This window comes from Heterocephalus glaber, unplaced genomic scaffold (assembly GCF_053883595.1).
Source record: "Heterocephalus glaber isolate CG9 unplaced genomic scaffold, H.glaber_assembly_v1.0 deba00001461, whole genome shotgun sequence".
Lineage (NCBI taxonomy): Eukaryota > Metazoa > Chordata > Mammalia > Rodentia > Bathyergidae > Heterocephalus > Heterocephalus glaber.
Genome location: NW_028258308.1, coordinates 40,293,640 through 40,306,895, shown reverse-complemented (window position 1 = coordinate 40,306,895; position 13,256 = coordinate 40,293,640). Strand labels below are relative to the sequence as shown.

Genomic DNA, 13,256 nt, shown 5'->3' with positions numbered 1-13,256 from the left:
ACAATGTATTTTTCTTTATTCAATATTTTTGCTGCAGAAATAGCCAAACAGTAAAAATGACAGATTTTCAAGGACCAGCATAGGCAGTTCATTACCATAGATTGTCTGCATGCACTCCATTCCTGTTACTATGGAAACACATCCAGACTGGGTTTATCATAAACCTTGAAAAATGCTCTTTACAACAGTTCACATAAAGAAACATCTGGATCCCTTGTTTGTCCTGCAGAGGGAGACCACCCTCTCCCTCTGTTTTGTGAGGAGCATGAGATAGTCCATTATTTCCCTAGCTCTAAAAGTTCTAATGTGAATTTATCAAGTACAACAGTTGTTTTTTTTTTAAAGTACACAGTTTTTTAAATGATTGATTATATTTACTGAAATAGCTTTGGAAAATAAAGATTTATGTTTATGCCAATTTAACTTGGCTATGGAAACTTCAGAAAAAAATTTTTTTAAAAGACAAGGTCTCACCATGTAGCCAAGGATGATCTTTTTTTTTTTTTTCTTTTGGTACCAGGGATCAAACTCAGGACCTTGTGCTTGTGAGGCAGGCGCTGAAACCACTGAGCTAAATCCCTGGCCTGCAGATGATCTTGAATTCATGGCAGTCCTCCTGCCTCAGCCTCCTGAGTGCTGAGATTACAGGCATGTACCACCATTCCCAGCCTTGTAATAATAGAATTTTTTAAATAAAAGAGCTTCCCCTCCCCCCCAGGGCCTTGTGCATGGTAGGCAAGTTTTCTATGGAGCCATGTACCCAGTTGGTTTTATTTTAAGAAGTGTCTCACTAAATTGCCTAGATTGGCCTGGAACTTGTGGTCCGCCTACCTCAGCCTCCCAAGTAATGACGATTACAGATGTGCATCACATTGCCTAGCTATACAATACCTTTTAAAATATATTTTGATCTTTTGTTAGGTTAATAAGCTCCCTGGAAGTTGATTTGACTTCATGCCCCTCTTTGGTGACTTTTAACCTTCCAGGGAAGTTTGTTCCAGAACCGAGTCACAGAGGTAGCTAGGTAAGCATTGTCAGTCAAATGTTACCTGAGTAGATTGCAACTGCTTTTCTCTTCAGTCTCCATGGACAGACCCTCAACAGCTCTTCAGAGTGTTTCACTTATATGTGACAACTCTTAAATTTACACAGTTTGGTTTAAAAGAGTGATTGAATTCGGGCCGGGGATTTAGTTCAAGTGGCACTGGGCCTGCCTTGTAAGCACAAGGTCCTGAGTTTGATCCCTGGTACCAAAAAGAAAAAAAAGATTGACTGAATTCTGTCCTCTGAGCCTTCCACTTGGTTTCCAAGAACATTTGAAATATGGGGTTAAATTTACTTCCTGCTCTTGAGAACTCACATAAATGAATAATTTCAGGGTTAATTCTAAGAGGTATACATAAGGTATTTTAAAAACACAGAGGAAAGTTACACAGGCTGTCTTAGAACTTCTGTGACTACTGCTTAGAAATAACATTTGGGGCTGGGATGTGGCTTAGTGGCGCCACGCCTGCCTGTCAAGTGCAAGATCCTGAGTTTGATCCCTGGTACTGCGGAAAAAAAAGAAATAACATTTTGTGCTCACAAGATGGTTAATTCTAAGCCACACATACAAAAAAAAGTATAGAAGGGCATTTACATACAGTAGACACAGGAGATCACATTAGTAAAGGCACAGAGGTGTGAAATCATATGTACATGGTAACCCTTAGTAATTTAACATTATTAGCAGAGTGCCTTAAGGGTAGATGGGTAGGTTGGGGTATTTGGCCTTTTTCTAAATAGTAGAAAACCATTGAAGAAGTTTAATCCAAACAGTGATGTGGTTAAATTTACAAGTTAACCTGGGAATATATTTAAGGAGAAGGTGGTCTGAAGACAGAAATAGGCCATTTGTGTAGCATACTAGAACCACTCTGATCCCAAAAGCCCTAACTAATATCAGTATGAGAAATTTCAGAATACAATAAAATATAAAGTTTTCCTTCACCGAGAAAAGATTGGCATTTCAAACATAGAAAAGAAAGAGAATATAAATGGCACAGCATATAATTCTATAAAGTAAAATCCAGCAAATGTACATTCTACCAAGAATTGCTCATTTTATGAATTTGTTAAAGCGACTTAAGCTACACATTTAATACATTGTTAATACTTAATTGATATGTTTGTGTGTATATATATATCCTCAAGCTGATCCTCTTGAAGCACATGACATGATTCCTTTTCCTTATTTTCTCTGCATCTGTGTTTTTTTAGGGGGGCCGTGGGGGTTGAGACAGGTTCTCACTATATAGCCCAGGCTGGCTTCAGACTCGCAGCAGTCCTCCTGCCTCAGCCTCCTAAGTGCTGAGGTTATAGGCATGTGCTACCTTGCCCAGCTGCATCTATGATTTGACTGAAGGATTCTGTAAACTTTTCTATTATCATTCCTCCCACAAATAAATTGTTAAATAAGAGCTCTAAAACTTTAGTTGGTAATTTCTTCTTTTTTTTTGCCTTTAAAGCTGTGGACAGCTACAACAAAATTAAGGAAAAAGTATTTATTGATTGATTTTATTCTTTTCTTATTAACCTTGAAAGCTTGGTCAGAGCAAGTTTACCCCACCTTCCCTCCACCCCACCAGTCCTGTGGTTTAGCCTGGGGCACTCTACCACTGAACTATCTATCCCCCAGCCCTCTTTATTTTTCTGTTTTGATACAGGGTCTAAGTTGCCCAGTTGAAATTGTGGTGCTTCTGCCTCAGTGCTTCCTCCCCACCCCCAGATCTAGGATTACAGATGTGTACCACAATACCTACTTGAGGAAGAATTTATGAGGAACCATCTGTGAACTGATTTCATTTCCTTGAAACTAAAGATTAGAACAATGGAAGACCAATACAATTATTTAGTCTCCCACCAAATTGTTAATTCTGGGGAGGGGAGTGGAGAAATGTAAAAGTTTTTTGTTTTTGTCATTGTTATTTGCATAATTAGTGATAACAGGAAATAAGCTAACTTTAAGAGCTGATGCTTTTTGAGTTTTTGGTGGGGTTTTTTTTTTGGTACTGGGGATCAAACTCGGGTCCTTGCGCTTTCGAGGCAGGCGGCAGAACCACTGAGCTAAATCCCCGGCCCCTTTAAGAGCTGATGCTGTGGAAGAGAGTTTGTGTTTGAATCTTCCATTTACTGGATGTGAGACTGTGACCTTGATTTTTCATTTTCTCAATGTGGATAGTAATAGTATTTCCACAACGGCATGTTCTGAGGAGTAAAATAATATGCAAATATAAGACACTTAGGATAGTATTGATATATAGTAAGCCCTGAAATGTTACCCACTCATATTATTATTAATTTATATTTAGTAATAAAATTCAGCATACTCTCCTCATGAGTGATTTATTAAGGACAAAGGTATGAGAATTTTGGGTGGCCTGTACCAGGTGGTTTAAATTCAGTGGGTAAAAACCCCCCAACTTCCCCAGCCTTCTTGTCTTTCATGGCCTCAGTGCCTCCTTTCCTGGTATTGTTTTTCCTCCTCAAATTCTCTAACTGTAGTAGTGATACAGTTTAATTCTTAGTCAACCTTCTGTTTTAGACTGCTTATTTTACAAGTCTTTAAGTCCTAAAATCTTACTGAAAGACTGCAAAGGCACTTAAGTCAGATCATGGTTGGTTGGTTGGTTGGTTGGTTGGTTTTTTACCAGTTCTGTGTGCTGACCATTGCAACAAATAGTATTAATAGCCAGTAGGTGTTGAGTTCTCGCTGTACACCAGGTACTGTCCAAAGTGGTGTTGGTGGATTAACTCTTAGTTCCTTGAATAACTCTATGTAACAAGGTAGACAGTTACAAGTATCTAGAATTTCTGGATAAGGAAGACTTAAGATTTAGGGATACTGAATAAATTATCTAAAGTCATATGGCTAACACACCTTGGGGTTGGGCTTTGGACCTGGCTGAATTGCAGCCTGTACTTTGAACAGTACTCAGTTGAGAGCCTCCTAATTAATAATGTCTTAACCATTGTATCAGTGTGTCTGCTGTTTGAAGGTTGATTGCCACACTCTGATACATATAAAAATCACTGTGTAAAGAAATGTATGTTCTGCTAAGCGTGCTGGCGCACACCTGTAATCCCAGCTGAACTGCTGAGAGTTTGAGGCCAGCCTGGGCTACATAGTGAGTTAGTTCAAGGACATCTTGAACTACATACATACTGTCTCAAAAAAAAAAAAAAAAAAAGAAAATAGGTCCTAAGATATCTTTTTTTAAAAAAAACTGCTGCCTTGATTGGATTATTGGTCATTGTGCTGGAGGCATAATACAGAAAAGCACTGATTCATGCTTAATCTTTCTGAAAACTATAACTATGTGGACCATTGGCTTAGTATCAGAATTTAATGGACGCTCTTACCAACTTAGGAACTTCCTTCTTTCCTTCCTTCCTTCCACCGGGATCAAACTCAGGTCCTTGCACTTTCGAGGCAGGTGGTGGAACCACTGAGCTAAATCCCTGGCCCTTAGGAACTTTTTTTTTTTTTTGGTGGTACTGGGGATCAAACTTGGGTCCTTGCACTTGCGAGGCAGGCGGCGACACCACTGAGCTAAATTCCTGGCCCAGGAACTTTTTTTAACTCAATAGTTTATTATGATTTATAAGTGTCATTTTAAAACTTCAGTCCATTATACCATGTAGAAATAGTATGAAAAAGTCTGTAAAACAAAACATACTTTAAACACATTTAAGTAAATAGATAATCTGAAATTTCAGATTGTTTTCTTTTTTTTATACTGGTGATCGAACTCAGGACCTTGCCCTTGAAAGGCAGTCGTGGCGCCACTGAACTGAGTTAAATTCCCGGCCCAATTTCAGATTGTTTAGTCGTTTCATTATTATGCAAGGTAGCCAAGTAATCCTTAACTTCAGTTGCAGTAAAGCCTCCTGAATCCAGTTCCATTGTAGATTCCAACTTCTATTTTATCCTGCCCTTCAAAGCTTTCCTTTGGAGTTAAGACAGCTGTAGGATGGCAACGTCAAGCACCAAATCTTCATTATGTCTGTCTCACAGAAAGTTTTCCCCTACACAGTTCTTTCATTGCTGTGGCCTTCCAGGCTAAGTAAATTTCAGATGGATCTAATGAAATAAGTCGTCCCTCATTCCAGTCACAAGTTAGAAACTCCAAATGGATGAATACCATCTGGCTGGTTGTATTATTGCAACACAGAAGCTACTGTCTGTACCAGCTGAGCTGTGGGGATGGGTTCTTGGTAAACAAGATAGTACTGCTGGGCAAGTTTCTGAGCTCTGTACACAAGCACTCTGTAATCTGGCCCTGTGCCACTGTTTGCCAAATGTATGTGTTTGGTAATTGAGTCTACTTGTCAATTTGGCAAGTTTACCATATGGACTGAAGCTTGTCAGTGAAATCTGTAACTATACTCTGCTGTCTTTACTCACAGAGCCAGCTGTTTTGTTTTAGAACCAAAGAACTTTGTAATCAGTTATATCCCTAGGTTGTTTTGTGTTTTTTTTGAGACAGGGTCTTGCTAAATTGTCCAAGGTGGGGTTCAAACTTGTGATTCTCTTGCCTCAGCCTCGCAAGATCTGTGATTATAGGTATGCATCACCATAGGTGGCTTTTTTTTCTTCCACCTTGAAACATTTTAAACCTTTAAGCCAGGTGCGGTGGCACAAGCCTGTAATCACAGCAGAGATGGGAGGCGAGGCAGGAGGATCACAAATTTGAGCCCAGCTTGGACAGTTCAGTAACTAAGACTCTGTATTTAAAAAATTTTTTTAAAGTCTGGGGATGCACTTCAGTGTGATGACTTTGGCTTCAGCTCCCAGTACAGTATCTCACACACACACACACACACACACACACACAATGTTTAAACCTCTAAAAAAGTTTTTAAAAAATTACAGTCAACATCTAGATTAGCCAGTTAATGTTTTGCCTCATTTGCTTTATTCCAGATATATGCCCCCCCTCCCTTTTTTTTTGGTGCCAGGGATTGAACTCCAGTCCTTGCGCTTGCAGGGCCGCCAGCAGAACCACTGAGCTAAATCCCTGCCCCATTTTTTTTGTTTTGTTTTGGGTTTTTTTGAGCCATTTTAAAGTTTTAGAAGAGTTTTTTTCTTTTTTTGTTTTTTTGGTACCAGGAATCAAACCTCGGGAACCTTGGGCTTTTGAGCCAGGTGATGGAACCACTGAGCTAAATCCCCGGCCCTGAAAGTTTTAGATACTATACCATGATACTTTACCTTTAAATATTTCAGCAGGGCTTTCCATTTATTTATTTATCTATCTATCTATCTATCTATCTATCTATTTATTTATTTATTTATTTATGAGACATGGTCTTACTATGTAGTTCAGGCAACCCTTGAACCCACTATGTAGTACAATCCTTAGCCTCCTTCGGGCAGGGATTACAGGTGTGTGCATGACTTTCCTAAGAATAAAGGTATTCCTTATGGACAGATTGCCATTATCATGCTCTTTGAATTAGTACCTTGGGCTGGAGTTGTAGCATGCTCAGGGCCTGGGTTCAGTCCCCAGTGTGTGCACACAGTCCGTGGACACACACAAAATGCAAGGAAAACACTGTGATTGGAAACACATTATTGTAAGATGACAATGTTATTTCTTTTCTTAGCAAACTAAAGTGAAATGTTCCGAGTTAGGACTAGAGAAGAAAAGTAAAATATCAAACTTTTTATAGACTTATGTTTGGAACTTAAAAGCATCAGAAACTTGAGTTTCTGAAAACATAGGTCTGGAAAACACTATAGACTGTTATTTGGGAGACAGTTCAAAAGCTGATTTTGTATATGACAGTTCTGGAACCAAAAGTACAGGTTGTATCTTATTATGTGTCAAAGTTTGAAGTATGAATGAAAACTTTTTTTTTTTGAGACAGGGTCTCAATATGTAGTTCAGGCTGTTGGCGATCCTCCTGCCTCAGCCTCCTGAGTGCTGGGATTACAGGCATGAACCACCACACCTGGTTGAATGAGAATTTTTAAATTCATACTGTTGCTCCATAACAGAATTTTAAGACATTCACATCTTATATTCTGTTGCTGTGAGTTACACATTTCTTCAAAGGGCCAAATTAATGTTTCAGTTCTTTTTTTTTTTTTTTTTTGGTACCAGGGATCGAACTCAGGACCTTGTGCTTGCGAGGCAGGCAGCGGCACCACTGAGCTAAATCCCTGGCCCTTCAATTCTTAAGATATATTACAAAGAAATTATTTCTAACATTGATTGTCATTGCTGATCAGTAGAATATGAATCAAACTCCTAGAATTAGACTACTGGCTTGAAGCCCAGTTCTGTCACTTACTAGCCATGTTTACTTCTTTAACTTCTGTCTGCCTATGTTTCTTCATCTGTAATGGCAGATAATATGTACCTGGAAGTTGTTGGGGAGATTACTTGTAGAACTTTGTAGACTGCTTAGAATGATGTACAGCATTTGCAAAATACCATTTAAATGCTAATGGTGGCTATTAGGATAGTTGTTAATTTTGGCAGTTGCTGAGGAATAAAGCACTTGAACAAAAGAAAGGAATCCTTGAGAAACTTGTAGCTTGAGAAATGAAAATGGAATAGTAAAAATCATAGGTTTTAGAGTCAGACAGGTTTCAATTCAAAGTCTAGTTCTGTCCCTTTGCTCTACTATTTATGGAGGCCAGCCAGAAGCTTCCTCTGTTTCACCTGTGAACCAAGAATCCCAATACTGTACCTCTCTGGCAAGTGTTAGTCTCGCTGTTGGGCAGCTCTGATACAAATTTGATTGTCCCCCCTATCTCCCAACTGTCCCATCAGTGGCTTGTACTGCTCCTCAGGGGGTCTTTGATTACAATAGTCCAGAGAAAAGGTGTTGATTTAGCTGGCCAGATGTCATCATTACAGTTCCTTAAGGAAAACATTAAAAAGATATAAAAATTGTAATACAGCTAATTTGTGATACAGCAGTTGTCAATGCATATTACAGTATATATACCAGCAATCGGGTACTTGTAAGATTTCCATTTTAAAACAGAGGCCAGGGATTTAGCTCAGTGGTTCCACCGCCTGCCTTGCAAGCATAAGGTCCCAAGTTTGCTCCCCAGTACCAAAAAAAAAAAGGGCCAGGGATTTAGCTCAGTGGTTCCCACACCTGCCTCGCAAGCGCAAGGTCCCGAGTTCGATTTCCGGTACCAAAAAAAAAAAAGCAGAAAACAAAAAACTTAGAGAATCTTCAGGGAATAGACTGTGACATTTGTATTTTGTAAAAGTACCCCACATGATTCTCCTCTGTATGCCACTTGTTCCAAACAACTAGAGGCCAGGCTTGGTGATCCATGTCTGTAATCTCAGCTACTTGTGAGGTGTCCTGTCTCAAAAATAAAATAAAAAGGGCTGGGGTGTAGCCAAATGCTCCCTGTGTTCAATCCCTGGTAAAATGAGTGGGCACCTGGAAACTGGTAAGAGTACAGAGAATTAGGCATCCTCCCTCACTGTGAGTGTAACTTGATAAGATTACAGCTAATAAAAAAAAAAAAGATGACAGCTAATAAGCTGGGCATGGTGGCGCGTGCCTTTATTCACAGCTCTCTAGGAAGTCAAGGCAGGAGGATCACAAGTTTGAGCCCAGCCTTGGCAGCTTAGTGATTTAATGAGATCCTGTCTCAAAATAAAAAGCCCAGCTAATAGAACAGCTTTGCAGTATCTATCAGAATTTCAAATATTTTATAGGAATACATGTATGCACAAAATATAAATACAGTTTCAAGAATATTTTTTCTTTTTTTTTAAAGACATGAGAAAAACTTATTAGAGGTAGATACAGGATGCACTCAAGAGTGGAGTTTGGGTAGTTAGTAATGAGGCCAAGTGTTTTCTGGTTTTTTAATTTTGTTTATATATTTAGTTGGGGTTTTTTTGTACCGGGGATTGAACTTGGGACCTTGCACTTGCGAAGCAGGTGGTAGAATAGATTTAGTTTTTGAGACAGGGTCTTGCTGTGTAGTTCAGGCTGGCCTTGACTTACTGTGTAGCCCCGGCTGGTCTTGAACTTGCAGCAGTCCTATTTCAGCCTCCCAAGTGGTGGGATTACAGGTATGCGCCACCATGCCTGGCTGTGTTTTCTGTTTGTTTGTTTGTTTGTTTGAAATGGGGTCTTGCTATATAGTCCAGACTGGCCTCGAACTTATGGTGATCTTCCTGCCTCAGCCTCCAGAGTGCTAGGATTACAGATGTGTGCCACCATGCCCAGCTAAGAGTGTTTTCTGTACACCTGTTCATAATATTAAAAAGATGTAAGCAGCTAGTTGGCTATCACTGTAGAAATGATTAAGTGCATTACAGTGACATGTTTACTTTTTAACCATGTAAAGAATGAAGTATGTATAAAAATTATATATGCTGATATAGAAATACATCTAGGAAATATTATTAAGTGAAACAAATCAGAATAAGCCCTATTTTAAAAATGTATAAGTAATCATTTAGAGAAAGATGTAGATGAGTACCCACCAGAGTGTTTATAGTTGTTGTCTGTGACATAGAAGAATGGGAATGATGGAGGGCCAGGGATTTAGCTCAGTGGTTCCACTGCCTGCCTTGTAAGCGCAAGGTCCCGAGTTCGATCCCTGGCACCAAAAAAAAAAAAAGTTTCTGGCATGAGTCAAAGGCAGTACAAAATGATCTCCAGAATAGGAATGATGGAAAGGATAGGCACTTTACTTTTGTGTTTAAAATATTTGAAATAAGATTTTATTTTTAAATAAAAAGAACCACTGCACAAAATGTGAATGATTTTAAACAAAGTACATATGGAAACTAATCTATATGTGTCAGGATGCAGCTTATTTTAATTTAAAAAAAAGTTTTTTTGCAGTACCAGAGATCAAACTCAGGACCTCGCACTTGCCAGGCAGGTGCAGCATCACTGAGCTTCATCCCTGGCCCTTACAATTTTAATCTTAATAATCTGTAAACTGGGAAACAAAGGAATGTCAAAATTGTTTAGCATGTTTGCAAAGAGGATAAAATTTTGTTGCCAAAATTGTTATAAAAAATAATCAGGAATTTAACCGATAACCATTTAAGATAAAATATATTTGTGTTGTATTTTATGTTGGCTATCTGGTTTTAGAAATATTTAATGTATGCATATCTGATATGAAAATTAAGTTCAAAACATTCTAATTTAATCCTTTTTCAATTGATTAGCCTCTAGCATATGAGGCTAATCATATGCTAATAATATTATAATTCCTTCTTTTCTTATTTTAGGCCCGATGAGAGAAAGGGACAGTTAAGGATGCTGGAGCAGAACAATGGATTTCTCTTTCTCTTTCATGCAAGGGATCATGGGAAACACAATTCAGCAACCACCTCAACTCATTGACTCCGCCAACATCCGTCAGGAGGATGCCTTTGATAACAGCAGTGACATTGTTGAAGATGGTGGCCAGACACCGTATGAAGCTACCTTGCAGCAAGGCTTTCAGTACCCACCTACAACAGAAGACCTTCCTCCACTTACAAATGGCTACCCACCATCAATCAGCATGTATGAAACTCAAACCAAATACCAGTCATATAATCAGTATCCCAATGGGTCAGCCAATGGCTTTGGTGCAGTTAGAAACTTTAGCCCCACTGACTATTACCATTCAGAAATTCCAAATACAAGACCACATGAAATTCTAGAAAAACCTTCCCCTCCGCAGCCACCACCTCCTCTTTCGGTACCACAAACTGTGATTCCAAAGAAGACTGGCTCACCTGAAATTAAACTAAAAATAACCAAAACTATCCAGAATGGCAGGGAATTGTTCGAGTCTTCCCTTTGTGGAGACCTTTTAAATGAAGTACAGGCAACTGAACACATAAAGTCAAAGCATGAAAGCAGAAAAGAAAAAAGGAAAAAAAGCAACAAGCATGACTCATCTAGATCTGAAGAGCGCAAGTCACACAAAATCCCCAAATTAGAATCAGAGGAGCAAAATGTAAGTTGAAAATACCTTTTTGAAAAATTTTGTAATCTTTCTCATTTAATGGAAATCAAGGAGATCTTTCTTAGCATTTATCACTTCATATATGAATATTTCTGGTAACTTCTAATTACTAGAAAGGTGCTTGGAATATTATAAGGGCTGAGTAAATATTTGTTGAATAAATGAATGGGCATCATTAAAGTGAAGAACTATTTTAAAATCATGTAACACCAAGAGTCTTGTTTATGTTTCTTTGTTTTAAGACCCTTGGTTATTTTTACATGCTAATAATAAACTGGTTTTTGAAGATGAAGAGGAAAGGCACAGAAACAGGGTTTTCATTTATTTTAGACCAACTTTTGCTGGTAGAGCTTAGATTTAACACTCATTGCTAATGTGTTTGCTACATAATAAACTGATGTAAAAGAACCCTTTTTATTAAAATCAGTTATCATATGTAGTGATTAAAACTTCAAGTGGTGTTTTATAAAAGTCATCCTTCATAGATAATTTAAGATGTATGGGGCTGATTTTTTTTTTTTTTGTACCAGGGCTCAAACTCGGGTCTTTGCACTTTCGAGGCAGGTGCGGGAACCACTGAGCTAAATCCCCAGCCCCTGGGGCTGATTTTTTAAAATACCGTATCTGAGTTTCAAAGTCAAGTTGCATAGCAATAATATAATAATAATAGTTATTATGTGACCTATCAATTCTAACTTGAATGCAGTTTTCATGATAAGAATTGCAGATGTTTCTTAGACATTGATTTGGGAAGAAAATGATACATGTTTATTTAGATGATAATTACCTGCTTTTACTAGCTAAATGTTGAATAAGTTAATTTATTGTTTTGTGTTCAAATGTTTACCTCTTACTAACTCATCTTTCCCTTGGTTCCATTACTTCGTGCAACTCCAGTGTGTTTTTTTCTGGAGTAAAGATCACGATGGTTCTAGGCTTTCATAGGTTCAAGTGTGGCATTTCAACATGTTTTCTCATTGTTCTATCATTTTCTTACTCATTTAGTGCATATTGATTGGATGCCTACTCTGAGCTAGTCACTGTTCTAAGAATAGAGGTGTTGCAGTGATTGAAAAGCAAAGTTGCTGCTCTCAGGGTACTCAGATTCCAGAGGGGAGAGCATCAGAGATAGGTACATAAGTTCAGATAGCATCAAAGCTATGAAGAAAATGAAAGTGCGTAATGAGAATGCCTTAGCTATTCTGATGTCTTAGTTCTGCATAAGTAAGAAGAAGGCTTTAGAATGAAACTATCGCTGAAATGCATGCCTCTTGGGTTCTTACACTTCGTTTGTCAGCCCCCTCCCCAAACGAAGCCCACAGTGACATTTATTGACTGTTGATTAAATGAGTAAGTGGAGAGAGAAATTAGCTGCATGAACTTCAGTCACATTTGCAGCAGCATTCTTACCTAGACCTGTAGTGAAAAGACATGTGATATATATTGGCTTTGGGGAATCACAAACATGCCTAAAACCTGAATTTGCTTCAGTTTATTAGTGCTTGAGAACTATGTTGCTGGCCTGTCTTGGTTTTGCTACAGAGAATCTGGCAAATAGAGTATTCAGATTTTACTTATTAGACTAGGCTTTTTGCCTTTATTAATAAAGTTTAATATATACCTCAAAATAGATACTAGAAGCTATTAAGTGTCAAGATAAAAGAATGTATTTTTCATGTCCTTGTGCTTTATCAGAATCTAGGAAAAATTCAATGCAGTGATGTTTTGGGGTTTTTTTCTTTTCTTTTTTTTTTTTTTGCAGTACTGGAATCTAACTCAGTAGCTTGAGCTCGCCAGGCAGCCACGGCACCACTGAGCTACATCCCCATCCCTAATGCAGTGATGTTTCTACTAGTCACTTTACAGTTAGATTCTAAAACCAGTCTGTGTTTGTTGGATATTTGCTATGCCTGTCTCTTTGTTTGTTTTTTTTGGTACTAGAGATCGAACTCAGGACCTTGTGCTTGCGAGGCAGGCGGCGGAACCACTGAGCTAAATCCCCAGCCCAATATGCCTGTCTCTTTATACCACTTAAACCTTCAGTTAACTGTCATATCCCAGGATTTGTGTATTTATATGTAATGTAAGAGTTTTGGGTTTTTTAAAGTGAATCTGCTCAGTATAATTTAATATTTGATTACTTAGGATCTTAAAATATCTTAGGGTAGGGCTGGGGATTTAGCTCTGTGGTTCCCATGCCTGCCTCCTAAGTGCAGGGTCCTGAGTTCGACCCCCGGTACCAAAAAAGAAA

At 38.4% G+C, this 13,256-nt stretch overlaps 1 protein-coding gene and 1 pseudogene across 7 annotated transcripts in view; one reads left to right on the top strand and one right to left on the bottom strand.

Annotated features, from left to right (window-relative positions):
- The window catches only part of Nsd3 (nuclear receptor binding SET domain protein 3), a 130,569-nt gene that overhangs the window by 32,774 nt on the left and 84,539 nt on the right, over positions 1-13,256 (top strand). For 4 of the 7 annotated variants that reach the window (XM_013076069.3, XM_004855352.4, XM_004855349.4 and 1 more), the window contains exon 2: positions 10,278-10,996. In XM_013076069.3, the coding sequence (XP_012931523.1) occupies positions 10,322-10,996 (675 nt within the window). In that variant the 5' untranslated portion in view covers positions 10,278-10,321. Of the gene's footprint in view, positions 1-520; positions 649-921; positions 1,025-10,277; positions 10,997-13,256 lie in introns of all 7 variants that reach the window. The other 3 variants (XM_087217296.1, XM_004855350.4, XM_087217297.1) reach the window with 3 other exon arrangements.
- On the bottom strand, positions 4,838-7,345 carry LOC101720822 (proteasome subunit alpha type-2 pseudogene; annotated as a pseudogene).